This window comes from Rhinolophus sinicus, chromosome 1 (assembly GCF_057876585.1).
Source record: "Rhinolophus sinicus isolate RSI-liver-muscle chromosome 1, RSI-T2T, whole genome shotgun sequence".
Classification (NCBI taxonomy): Eukaryota; Metazoa; Chordata; class Mammalia; order Chiroptera; family Rhinolophidae; genus Rhinolophus; species Rhinolophus sinicus.
Window position 1 is genome coordinate 70,091,406 of NC_142501.1, and position 14,372 is coordinate 70,105,777.

General features: G+C 33.4%; 1 protein-coding gene across 2 annotated transcripts in view; it reads left to right on the forward strand.

The window, feature by feature from the left end:
- Nucleotides 1–14,372, forward strand: part of TRHDE (thyrotropin releasing hormone degrading enzyme) — a 364,858-nt gene that overhangs the window by 321,779 nt on the left and 28,707 nt on the right. For both annotated transcript variants that reach the window (XM_019748962.3, XM_019748963.3), the window contains 3 exons: nucleotides 3,369–3,516; nucleotides 5,368–5,465; nucleotides 5,959–6,066. In XM_019748962.3, the coding sequence (XP_019604521.2) occupies nucleotides 3,369–3,516; nucleotides 5,368–5,465; nucleotides 5,959–6,066 (354 nt within the window). The remainder of the gene's footprint in view (nucleotides 1–3,368; nucleotides 3,517–5,367; nucleotides 5,466–5,958; nucleotides 6,067–14,372) is intronic.

Sequence of the window (14,372 nt, forward strand, 5' to 3'; positions counted from 1 at the left end):
CACCGAGATTATCTCTTACAAGTCTTAATTTTGTAACAAAGCTGATCATCCTCCTGTTCAACTGAGTGTAGCTGCATATTTTGATCCAGTAAGCTAACTAAACGCAAGTATATTGAATTATGTAGTAGGTAATTACTTACATATGTTTGTAACAACACAAAATAAGGGCAATTTGAGTATACTCTGTTTCCTATTCTATCTGAGGACTGCATCAGAGAAAATAGACCCAAACATTTATTAGGATCAAACACAATAGAAATGTATTTCCAGGTCACATAACGGAACTGAGTTTGAAACCTGGTATTTGGGTATGTGGACCCAGGTGGGTTTCTCGCATATTCACTGTAAGAGTTCCAAGATCACTCTGGAAGATTTATTTCAGGGAAGAAGAACACAGAAGAGCTAGTGAGAGATGTCTGTGGGCTAATCCTGGTCATGAGGAATATTCATATTCTATTGGCTAGTTGATAGTCACATGACCACACCTAACTACCAAGGAAATGCAAATTATAGTCTATACTAGAAAGTAAAGGAGAGCATGGATTTTAGTGAGCAGTTAGCAATTTTTGCCATAAGGACTCAAAACAAAACTTATTCCATACCTCTATAAATGAATACTTCTACTTACTTGCCTTATCATGACTTAGAACTTCTTTACTTTTATTTTCTTTACACTATGTTCAATGTCTTATAAAATCTAGATTCAAGTCCTGACTCTCAGACTTGTATATACTAAACAATTAAAGAGTGGGGAGTATAAAAAATTACAAAGTATTTTTTCTTTTTTTAAACAAATTATATTATGCCCATGTTTTGTAATATTTTCTCAGCAGGTCAAATTGTAAATAAGTAGGTTAGAATAAAAGGACTTTGGAGCTACAACAAAATGTCTCTTAGTTCAAGCCTCTTTTTCCACAGATAAGGAATGTGAGGTTTGGAGAGATTAATTTATTTGTCTAATTGTATAGGGAACATTAATGGTTTCAGGTTCTTCTCCACTTCAGGCTCTTTCTCAAATCCAACTCTTTTCCCATTACATTAGTTGTCATCTTTTTTATTTGTAGATGGATCACCCACAAAGCGTAAGTCATTGAATAATATCCATCAGTTTACAGAAAGGAAGTAAAACACAAAAATTATAACTGACATAAGGCTAGTATGTTTAAATCTGTGAGAAAATAGACCCAGACAATGTTTCAGATTTTTCAAACTTATTTGAAGCTCCGTGATAAGTTAGATACTTATTAAAGATTTTTTTAATACAGTATTTTTCTGATTTCTTTAACAAAAGAACAATGAATTCGAGACAAATCTTCAACTCTAAAATTATATAAATCATGGTATGTGGGTTATATAGTTTTAGAGGAGGCAAGTTCATCATCACTATGTTAATTAATATTTAGAATTAAAAGTTTAGTTAAAACAAATAACAAAATCTGAAATATTGGAAGCTACGTTTCTTTTAAGGAAAAAACCAAATTATTATTTTTATTTAAAATATGATATTGCTTTTTCAGTAGGTGAGAAACCCGTAAAAGCGAAATTTAACTATTATTGAGATGCTGCACGAGTGGAAAAGATAAAGTTCCCGATTTAATTGTTGTTACCATAGTCTTTTTCTCAAGGATGTATAAAATGGAAAGTGTGCAAGAAAAGTGGCAAAAATCTAGATGTGCTCCAAATCACACAAACTTTAGGAAAATTTGAAATTATGGGTAAATTTGGAGTTATTCTCACCATTCTTATCTACATCAGACATTAACTGTGGTTAATATCGTGTTTCCCCAAAAATAAGACCTACCATGAAAATAAGCCCCAGTTAAGATCATCATCCAGACGGAGCATTTAGTACATTATGACGATGTTCTAGAAGAAGATGACATGACTGTATTTGAATAAATGTAGATTGTTGTACATGAAAAAATAAGACATTCCCTGAAAATACGCTCTAATGTATCTTTTGGAGCAAAAATTAATATAAGACCCGGTCTTATTTTCAGGGAAATACAGTATAACACGCGGTCTGATTTTCGGGCAAATACAGTATTATACCATGAGTGAACAAAAATCATATATATAAATTCAAGGAAAACTGACAGACAGTCTTCAGAATTGGTTTTTATTATGAACATGATAAATACAGTTGCAAGTTAATATGTATCTGTAGAATAATTTTTGCCTCTCATATTGAATAAAGATTAAAGAATCTGGCAAACTTATTTTTAATGAAGATGAAAAAAAGTCCTTGCTCCTTTCCTGCCCACCTTCTACCAAGCACAAATAAAAAGGTCCACTAATTTTGTGATGTTACAATAGAACAGAGTGTGAAATGTAGACAAAGGAGATAACTGGGCATTGGTTGCTTTCATATTTACCTGTTCCCTGTGTTAAAAGTCTGCATTCAGTTGATTCTTAATGTTAAAAAAAAAAATCCATCAAAATATATAATACTATATATATATATATATATATCTGGGACATCAAGGCTAAGACCATCTTTTAATGTACTGTGAATTGTCATTTATGTTGCTTTGATTTGCAAGGATCTCATATGCAATCTTCTGTAGAGTAGAGATATACATCTGTTTTTGGCTGCTTTTTTGAATATACGCTCTTTGAAAACAGGCAACAAGTGTTCAGATAATTTTAAAAAGCTACAGTTTCATATTTTCCAAAGAATCCAAAGACATTGGTCCCCAAGGTAACACGACATTTATTTTAAAAGGAAAATAGAAAATGGAAAGAGTCTATTCTTTTGACATTTTTGTAATTTGGACTCTATTAAAATATAACTCTGGTTTTCATAAGCATTGTGGAAAGCACTTTTAAAATAAACAGGTTTGAAAATGCTTATATTTTAAGGTAACAGATACAGTAAAAAATAAAAGTTGCTACTTTGATCGTCATTTTAAAAGCAATATATATTGAATATTATTACACATAGCTACATGAAAAGTAAAGAGAATGCCTTGAAAAACTGAAATTTTATTCAAGTAATTAAATTATTTTCACTTATTTGTGACCTCTGAAGAGTCTCTGTTAAGTAAATACTTAGAATTGGTTTTATTCAAATTTCACATTCTTTCCTTTTTCAAAAACATGCATGCTAAGATTTTTGTGTTCATGTAAATTTTTAACTCTCCAACTCTGAATATATTAAGGGACACTGGCATCCTAAGTAGGACTAATACATTTAAAAAGTGAATAACTATTTTTACAGTACTGAGTATGATTTCTTTATATCGTGATGAATCTTGCTTTCTGCCTTTTATTTGTGTAAGTAAATTTGTGTAAGTAAAACTCTTCATTTTTCCATCATCATGGATCTTTTCTGCATGTAATTAACATTAACTTTTTTGACTGTGCAGAGCTGGCTATTTGCCTCAGAACATTCCACTGGAGATTATCAGATACCTGTCTGAGGAGAAGGATTTTCTTCCTTGGCACGCTGCCAGCCGAGCTCTTTATCCTCTAGATAAACTACTGGACCGCATGGAGAAATACAATGTCTTCAATGTAAAAAGATGTATTTTCTTCTTTCCTATTTTCAGAAGATAAATTATTTTCTCATTATCTGTTATATTCAACTGGTTCTGAGTTATTTTAGTTTCTTCTAATTCATATTATCATTTTTTTGTCCTGGTTTTCTATGTAACACTGATGAGAGTTACTTGAAGAAGAAATTTAAGACAAGCTACTTTTTGTTCTGGCCTAAAAGTGTCAATTAAGCTTAAATGCCTCAGAATTTAAGAACAAATACACATGGCACAATCTTAAAGTTCAAACTTACTTTCCAAGAGTTAAAGGGCTCCATGTGCACAAAAGACTTAACCCGGGTGGGAAGATCACGAAGATCTTAACAGAATATAGACAGTTTCAGTAAAGATTCTTAGTCATTATTTCTATCCAAAAGAGCATAGTGAATTCAATTCACTTCCTTAATTAACACGGATAAGATCACCATTGAGGCAAAAGCCCATTCATAATTGGGTCCGAGGGGACACAAAAAAGCAAACAACAGATAATCCAAATAGACATGAAGACATGACAAACATTCCAAAATATTACCTGACTAGATTTCCTAAACTCAAAGCCTGGTAAACCAAAATTGCACTGCTGTCTCCACCTAATCTAATGTAATAATCATTTTGAGTAAGATTAGAATTAAGTATGGCTAATGAGATTTTGATTCCTCAATTTCTTATCACCAGTGAGGCTTTGCATCAGAATGTATCTCTGTGCCTTCTATCACCTTTGAGCCCTATTTGCTTTCATTTAGTTATTTTAAGAGTTTGCCCTATGGCTTATAAAATTATCCTATTTCTTATGGCATGCTGGCTCTGCTAATTAGCCTACACATTTGGAATTACCATGACCAGATCTAATAAAAATCGGGCCATCTAAATTGTCTGATGGACATCACAGTTGCTTCATTTTATCTTATTCTGAGCTTACATGAAACCACCTCTGTTTCAGTTCTTTTTTTTTAATGGGAATAATCCTGGCTTGAGTGTTTATTGTTGTTAGTTTTGCGTAGGCCCTTACAACAGACATGCAAAGAAGTGTGTCATTACTGTTGTGGCATAATTTGCATATGCTGAAGAAAGACTTATGACACACCCCGCTTCTCTGAACAGAGAAATGCTGCGATGTTAAACTTTTGTAAAAGTAAAATACATTTTGTATATATTTGAACGTTAGTAGATCATGTCAGACACCTCAATTTCAGTAAAAGTTAAGAATTGCTTTTCCTGTAATTTCAGTGCTTTCATTCCTTTGACAAAATTCAGGACCAGATTAAAGTGAGGAGAGCATATTTTACCTTGCCACTGATATTTCAATGTATCATTAGCTGAATGGGTTATTGACTTTGAAATAACGTATCATTTAACTGAAGAGTGTTCTGTGAGTGTCAGGTTCAACAATGCTAGGCTATTGACTGGGCCAACATAATAGTTTTATGTTGAATATGCTCTACTGACACAAATGTATAAATACTAGGTGCTCATTTTCATAAACTATATCTACATACATTTGTATATATGTATACAGGAGTGTTATCTATATTCCTGTTTCCTTGTTTTGCTACAAAAATTGTCATCTAAAATATTTTATAGTGTATATTACTTCATCATTCAATAAGAAGAGTAGATTTTCACCATTGCAGTTGTGTTTTATCCTATTTTCTATATTTGAAATAATAAGTTGAATAAAATTATAATAGATCATCACCAGGTTCATGATTTTGCCTATATTTTCAAGCAGGTACATTTAGAAACATATTTTAATTTTATTATATAATTTTAATTGTCAGCATGGAGAGATTTGCAACTGACATTATCTTTATTTGCTGTACCCCCTATTTAGGAATATATTTTAAAGCAAGTTGCGACAACGTACATCAAGCTTGGATGGCCAAAAAACAATTTTAATGGATCCCTTGTTCAAGCATCCTACCAACATGAGTACTGTTTTATTTTCTGACTTGCTTCCTTCCCCCCAGAGCTGTATAATAATATACTACAAATACCATTGTGACTTGAGCAGCATGAGATGATCCACCTTTCATTCTGCATCTTTCATTTCCTTTTCCTGGGAGAACTGCTGATGGGTAGTATAGTTTCCACCACCTGATTCTGGGAACAAAGGCATTTCCTTGTCATGTTTTAACTTAAGATCTGCCTTTATTGGTAAAGTTGAGATCTGAACGCATGCCCCTCACTGTAGTACTGTTTCCAGAGCAGACTTTCAGTATAATTATTATAACTTCTAACTCTGGCTAATTGTCTCTTCTTACTGGGCAAAATAGGACTTCTGTATCTGAAAACTATGTTGGTGCTAATTATTTATTTATCTACTGTAATGTAAGGTAATGAGTTACCCTTTCTCTCCAGATATTGATACTGCTTTTTATTTTATTATTTTTTTAATTTTTTCCCCCTTTTGATGATACATAAGAGAACTACGTAGAGAAGTTATAATGCTGGCATGCAGTTTTGGCAACAAGCACTGTCACCAACAGGCATCCACACTTATTTCAGATTGGATTTCCAGCAACAGGAACAGGTAAATAGAACCAAATCCTGGATTTCTGATGTGATATAATACTGCTTTCAGATTCCCAGTGGATGCTTTCTGTTTATCACCTGGAGAAAAACCAGACAAGGAAAAAAACACTGCAAAACTTTGTTTTAGGTTCATAGCTTACTGGGCAATAGCATGAAAGTTACAATATACGTATCTGGAATGTTTTATTGAATTTTAAAATAACTTTGTACATCTAGGCCCTTATTCTTTATGTATAAGGTGTCAATTTATTTCAAATTTTGGTAGCTTTGCTTTTGTGTGAGAACAAAATAATTAAATGTAGACCAAACTCTAAGGTTCTTCATAAAGGTCATGGTATTTATTCATAAAACAACTGTAAGCATATGATATAAATGAAGTAGCGTGATAAGTGTTCATATTAAAAACTAAAACCAAAAAGGTTATAAAAAAGATCTTTACCTTTTCAGTGACCCTTGACAGAGACCTTAAACTTGTATTTCCTCTTGGAATTTCATAGTACAATATTTTCAGATATAATGTGGGGTTAAATTATTTAATGAAATTACTTTTGTTTAAAAAATATGATACTAAATGTCACTTATTAATGTTAATGAAGAGAATGTTAAACATAAATACATCAAACATCAATAAGATCTTTACTGCAGTTTTTTAAACCTTCTAAGGTGTCTTTATATTTCCAAGGGCCATTATGTTCCATTGCTTTTTGTACTTTGGGCAATTTATAATCACCCCTCTGCAATCTTCAGCTCCGGTGTTAAGGCGAGTCTGATTAGAAGGGTGAGGAGCTAGGGGCGATTTGCTCAGATGATTCTATTTTACGTGCCACAATGGGCTTGTCCCTGATATGACTGATGGCTGGCTGGGATGATCCCATGGACAGTGGTGAAAGGGATTTGTTCTAGATGAACATAGGGAACCACGGAGAGTGTAACTTACTTATGGAGCAAATTGGTATTGGTTTTGTCGAGAATGATTTAGGTTCAAATGTATCTGACTCCAGAAAAAGGTAGCTATTCTGCTTTAAAAACGTTTGAGGGAAATCTTTCACCGCATTACTTAGTAATTTGTCATAATATATTACCTTCTCTAGCATTTTCCTGTTTGCCCTTTAAGTTAAATTAATCATTTCTGGTCTTATACTGAGCTACGAAGGAAAATATTTTATCACTATCATCTTTCAGTCGATCGATTATATACTTGAAGACAGTGATTAAATCTGTCATCCGTCTTCTCTTGAACTAAAGCATCCTCATTATTTAAACTTTTGCTAGTGGTTATCCTTTTTGCTAAGTCATCTGAAAACTTGAACTTAAAAATGTTATAAAAACTTTTTCCTATTTTTTAATATCTGTTTTAAGTCTACCACGTATATTTAAGGTGTGAAAACATAAACATGTATCCCAAATCAATACAACCAAAATTTTATTAAGATACATAATCATATATACATATAAGAAAAAAGGTGAAATATATTATATTACATATATATATGTAGTAGTTTCTACTTCCCTGATAGTTTCTTTTAACCCCTTAATGAATTTACTCATGTTATTGTATCGTTTTACTATTTATTAAAATTTGAGTTATATACCATTTCATTGCCATAATTTCTCTAGAGAGTCTTCAAGCCTCATATCACTCCCTGTGTTTAAAAATATAGCTATTGGGAAATGCTATTTTTAAAATAATTCACTTATTTAACAAAATTTTGTTGAGCAATTCTCAATACCAGTTTGTAGCCAGGAAGTAAAATGTAGAGGCAGAGCTCCAAATTAATAGAAGATACAGAGCTATAAACAAATAGTTGTACTTTGAAGCAAGAACGAAGGGAATGATGGGTAGGAATCGCATTCTGCCTCAAGAAGGATAAGTGGGACTATTAGACGGACAGGACCTGACTGAAGGCAGGTGTATCTAAATATGTAAAGTGGGTGGGTGGGGATTTCAGGCTGAAGGAAGGCACATGGATTGATGTTTAGTTTAATGAGTAATAATTTTTTCACTTGTGTTTTTGAACAATCCATCACTTCCATAATTCCCTTATAAATGATAGCTCATTTATAAGGTGTCAGTTCATTTTGTTGTTGATAATTCTGCCATTTGTTCGTGGTAAACAATGAAATTTAGGCCTGATACTTGAAGTTTCTTTGGTTCTTTCTTTCATCATTTTTATATTCTTCTGCTTTGCTTTCTTTGTAACGGGGCAAGGAAACATGCTAAGTGCAACTAACTCTGTGTTTACAAAGATTTGTTCAACCAACCATGTGACACGCACAGCATACACAAGTGACCTCCTGCAGTGGGGGGTACATGAGACTCAATGAGCTAGCTATGTGTGCGAAGATCAGAGGCTTAATCTGTAATTTTTGGATGACAGTTTAATGATAAAACAATAATGCAATCCTGTAGTTGGTACTGAGTTTAACTTTCTTAAATTGAGTCAAGGAAGGGAAGGACAAGGTTTCTTTTTAAATGTGCCTGAAGCAACAGACCAGTCAGCATTGTTTGTTTGTTTTTGTTTAACTGGAACCTTAAAATTATCTAATCAAACCTCCAAAGGTAATCAAAGCTCCAGTGACATTGGGTTCAGAAAAATGGAATGGATGTGCAAGTTGATGCAGAGCAGGGTAATGGAACCAAACAGTGTGATGAAAAGCTAGAGGTGATAGCAGCAGAGAGAAAAGTTTAGGAATTACAGTGGATGATAAATTGAAGGAGTGGACATTCTGATCCCTGTTAAAATATTCAAATGCTGCAGTGTGTAGAATTATAATGGTGATGTCATGCAGAAAAACAGATTGAGCTACATTCAGGTCTTGGTAGGCTGTGATTTGGGGACTAAGTTCAGCAGATACAACGTTTCAGAAAAGAGACAAATTACTAAGCATTTGGTAGAGAATAATACAAATTATAAAAATATCTTGAAAATATGAGCTACACGAGCTGGTTGTGAGACCTGAAAATTTTAGTCTTAAAAAAATATGTACAAAAGATGCTAGTCTTGTATATATAAAAAAGCATAATAAAGGGGACAGATACTGGCTTCTTTTACTGGTTGGTGCAAATGAACAAGAAATAATTGGCCTAAGCTTCACTGAGTGTAATATAGGGAATATATCATTACTGCAGGTGAATTATTGTTGGAAAATCTCTATATTAAAACACAGTTTTGAGATTGTACAGTTAACTATACAGAGATCACAATATGGCAATATGAAGTTTTCTTTGAATAAGAGAATGTAACCTGCAATTAAATATGTGTCTACAGCAACACAGCCTCATAATTTTGTGATAATGTATTCATTTTCAAATAATGCTAAAAGGTACAATTTAAAGCTTTAAGCCAATACAGAGTAAAGATTTAAAGTATTTAGTTTTAAAAGTCATTCAATAGATAGTGATATCCATTCCCTAACATATAAAATAATAACTGGTATCATCACTGCGTAAACAAAACCCTGAAACAAAAGAGTACCTTGTACATTGTGGGAAATAAAAAATGTTTATTGAGTTGAAATGGATTAGAAATTCATTTTAAAACTGGAAAAATTAAGCCCATTTGATAATAAAAGTTATAACTAGAGGAACACCTACGGAGCTTTGCAGCACACATAATATATAAGCTTCACTACTCATACAATTAATTATAATGATATTAATGTATTGTCTTCAATAATGATCATCATAATGAAAACTATATTTACTTTATTGAGTAGTTACCACATTTCAGACATTGGGCTACAGTGCTTTTTGTGCATGGTCTCATCATTTTTATTTTCATTTTTATAGATGACAAATCCAAGTCACAGAGGTTGTGTAACGCCGACCTTATGTAACAACAGGTGGTGGGTCTGGGCTCCTACCCTCAGCCTGCCTGCCTTCTGACCCTGCCACAGGTGATTCTGTGGTGCAATAGCAAATTACCACATATCAGTAATACATATCCAAAGATGATAAAAAAAATAATTAAAAAAAAAAGACACTCAACAGAACTCAAGTACTCTGCAGTGAGTTTAAGCAATAGTTGTATGCAGGTTGTCCTACCTGGCTTAAGCCTTGGTTCTCAAATCTGTACGTGCATAAAAATCACTGGGGTGATTTGTTAAAACAGTTTGCTAGGCCCTCCCCCAGAGTTCTCATTCAGTACCGTGTTTCCCTGAAAATAAGACCTAGGCAGACCATGAGCTCTAATGTGTCTTTTAGAGCAAAAATTAATATAAAACCCGGTATTATATTATATTAATTTATTATATTATATTAATTTATTATATTATATTAATTATATATTATAGTATAGTATAGTATATACCTGGTCTTATATCATATTAAAATAAGACTGGGTCTTACAGTAATTTTTGCTCCAAAAGATGCATTAGAGCTGTTGATCCTGCTAGGTCTTATTTTTGGGGAACCATGGTAGGTGAAATAGGGCCTAACAATTTGTATTTATAACAACTTCCCAGGACATGCTGGTGCTGCTGGCCCAGGGAACACACTTTGAGAACCTCTAGTGTGGGGAAATGTTATTGTCTTCAGAGTCAGAGACACCAGTGATCAAATTACAGTGGTGCCACTAACTGACCTTAGGAAAATCACTTGGTTTCATCATTTGAAAAATGGCGATAGTATTACCAACCACACAAGTCTTAAGAGTTATATAAAAGAATGCCTATATAATATCTGGCCCTTATAGGTAATCATAAAACGCTAATCGTCTTTGTAGTTGTCTTCTAGTTGTTTTGACCACTCCTGTGTAATGGGTGGTATATATTTTAAATAGGGAAATTAGGAACAGTATAGAACAGGAAAGAACATTTATAGAATGCCTGCAACATTAAACCTACTCTGTAAGCTTTGAGAATATAAGGATGTGACCTATAACATAAAATATAAAACAAAATATTACCATAGAGATTCTCAATTAGGAGCAGGGAGACATTTGCCCTTTTCCTCCTGCTTGAAGAAATACTGCCTGTCTTGACCTCCAAAGTAAATACACTTTTTCTTCCCTCCCTTTAGTCACCTACTATTTATGGCACATGTACCTCCATCAGTCATAGCTCATTTTATCTCATAGTGTAAAGAGTTCCAGTTAAGCTCCTCTCCTTTTTGTCTGCTTTCTGTCCATTAATATTTGCTTTTCTTACGTGAGAATCTAAAGGTGGAGGGACAAAGGACTCTATCACGGTGTGTATATGTCTGGTTCAGAAACCTCATGTTTTCTTCCCCTAAACCATAGATCCTAACTTATTGTCCATGTTTCCAAGTTATTGTGGTCCTATTCCCTCTGTTTTTTACACTGTGTTATGTATTCTTCTTACTATAAATAAATAGTATAAAGAATAGGCTAAAGTTACACCAGCCAGACGTGCCATTGTAGTACTGAGTTATCGGCACAGGCATTATCCAGACAATTGAACACAGGAGAGAGTCTGTCCAAATGTCCAGTGAGCTGGGGTGAAGAATTAGGTTTGCTCCAAGTTAGTCACTAGACAGCTGTGGCTTTTAATTTCTCCAAATCTCGATCTTGTTTCTCGAGCGAGGCCGTTTCCCCCAACTATCCAATGCTTACATTAGCTCTAAGAGTACAAAGTTTCACACTCATTGTGCATGAACATAAATCATACAGTTTTCTTACAATGTATCCACTCCTGGTTCTTTTTGATTATACAGTTGAAGGAGATATGTTCCTATATCCATGTATTCAATAAGTATATATCAAGCAGCTGTGTGTGTCAGGCACTGAGCTAGACACTTAAAAGGCAGCATTCCTTCATTTAGCGCCAGCCTCGTAACTTGCTTGGCATTGAAAATATGTGGTCCGTGCCCTTACGCACCCTAAAGATTAATGGCCGGGATAGGAGGAAAACAAAAGGTGTTAATAACCATACAAAACTAAAAAGGAAACTCAGGGAAGTACAACCAAAGAGACATCTGTGGTGTTCTGAGAGACTGTCATATGGGATTGGACCAGATCAGGGAGATCAGGAAAGACTTCCAGCCTTGAGAGCTGGAGGTGGAAATGAAGAGAATTTGAGCATGATAGAGGAAGGAAGAATGACAGGAGTTAATGATTGTTTGGTTATAAAAGGTAAGAGAAAGGAAGGCATCGCTGACATTTTAGTTGACTAATTCAAAAGGGCGCAAACTTTTATGCATATGAATTGCCTAAAATAACGTTTTAAAGTCTAATTCTAAAACTCTCCATAACATGTTTAAATAAGTGCAAAGATTTAATTTCTAGTATATTGTAAGTAGACAGTTTTTCAATACAATTCTTTCAAGACCTCTAACTGTATCCAATGGAATCAAAACACCAAAGCTATTTCACAACCACCATTAGTCATTTAAAAATATGATTATTTTCTTATTTAATAGTCACACATTTTACACGTTTCTTTTCTCTTTTCCCAAATTGTATTCTAATATGATATATTTTTTTCTTGAAAATATTTTTTGGATCACCGTATCATACTTCTCTGTAAAAGAAAAACACACACACACACAACACATTATATACAAACATAATTTTTTCATGTCAGCATAAAATCTTGTGTTAAATTTTTTTTCTAAACTGGATTTTTAATACAATTGTTACTTGTGTACAATTGATCAACTTACACACATTGCAAACTTTGATAAATAATTTTCAAGTATAAAATAAAATTGTTAAATATAAAAATATAAAAGTAAAAATTGAGATTTGCCTTTTTTTCTAAATAGCTTATATATTCACTGATAAATATTACTCGCTGCTGGAATGAGAAAAGTTTCTCCATCAATTCTATTCATATTTTTATGTTAAAGTCCTGAGAAACCTTATACATAAAAATAAATTGATAGAATGGGAGGCTTTAGGTTATAACAATGTAACACAATTCTTCAAAATCTTTCCAAGTTTTAAGCCAAAAATCACAGTAATCTCTCACCAAAAATGTTTAATTATCACCTGATAGTTAGGTTCTTCTTCACATTTTACGGGAGCGATGAATTTTTAAAAATTGAAAACTCATTTCCTAGATATCAACACCAATATATAGAATTTTCTCATTATTTGGTACTGCTGTGCAATGCACCCTCGGAAGATAGATGAATGAATGAGAACTATGTCTTCTCCTGGACAGTGAGAGAAAGTGGGAGAAGGGCTTTGATAAAAAAAAGAGAAGTGTCTATATGAAAGTTTACAATGTGGAACTTGATTGCAATAACACTACCCATATCCTTATGTACTCATGAAAAGTCTTCCCTTAAACCCAGAAGAACAAACACCCCATTTTGAAGACCACTGCACTAGGAATGGAAAGAATGAGAGGTAGATAAGATTGTCTAGGGAGAGAATATAACATAAAGAGAGAGTTCAATGCTAAGATCTGAGAAATCACAACATTGAACAGCTGGATATACTCCAGACATGAGTTGTGGCCCTTAAAGCTTAACATTTACAGTGTATTTCAAAAGTTGTTTGTTTATTTACCAATTTTCATATATTTGTCATTTTTTATTAATACTTTCCACTATAAATCCAAAGATTTTATCTGTCTAAAGATATATTAGTAGATATATCTATAGAGATAGATGTGTAAAAATGGTATATACGAGGTGTGATAAAAAATGTGAATGTTTAAATTTTTAAAAAATGTATTATAGTAAAAGACACATTGCCATGAATCCCCCTCAAACTACTACTCCCCCTCGCTTCAAACACATCCCATCTTTCTTGCCACTTTCTGAAGCAGTTCTGGAAGTCCTCTTTCGTGAGTGTCTCTAGTTGCGCTGTCATGGCTGCCTCGATGTCCTGAATCATTTTGAATTTGGGAAGAGCCAAAAGTTGCATGGTGCCAGATCCGGTGAATAAGGTTGATGAGGATACACCGTAATGGTTTTATTTGACAGTAATTGCTGTATACCGGAAGTGATATGTGACATGGAGCTTTGTCATCATGGAGGATGAAACCGTTTGCCCATTTCTCAAACTGTTTTCTACACACATTGTTTCTTAAATGCTCTAATAGCCCTTATAACATTCAGAGTTCACCGTAGTGTTCTTGGGTACAAACTCAGCTCGCACAATTTTGTCAAGGTCAAAAAACACAATTAACATCACCTTTCTGTTGGATGGTACTCAGAAGCAGCACTCACCATATTTGTTGATCGCGCCTTGTAGTCTAAGAATTTATGTCTGGAATTATTTTTATAAATGCCCCCAGAAACCTTATACAATTGTTAATTGTACTTAACTCATTTCCCATTAAAATATACAACCACTTGCATTCTATTTTGCATTATAAAGTAGGCAGTTCATA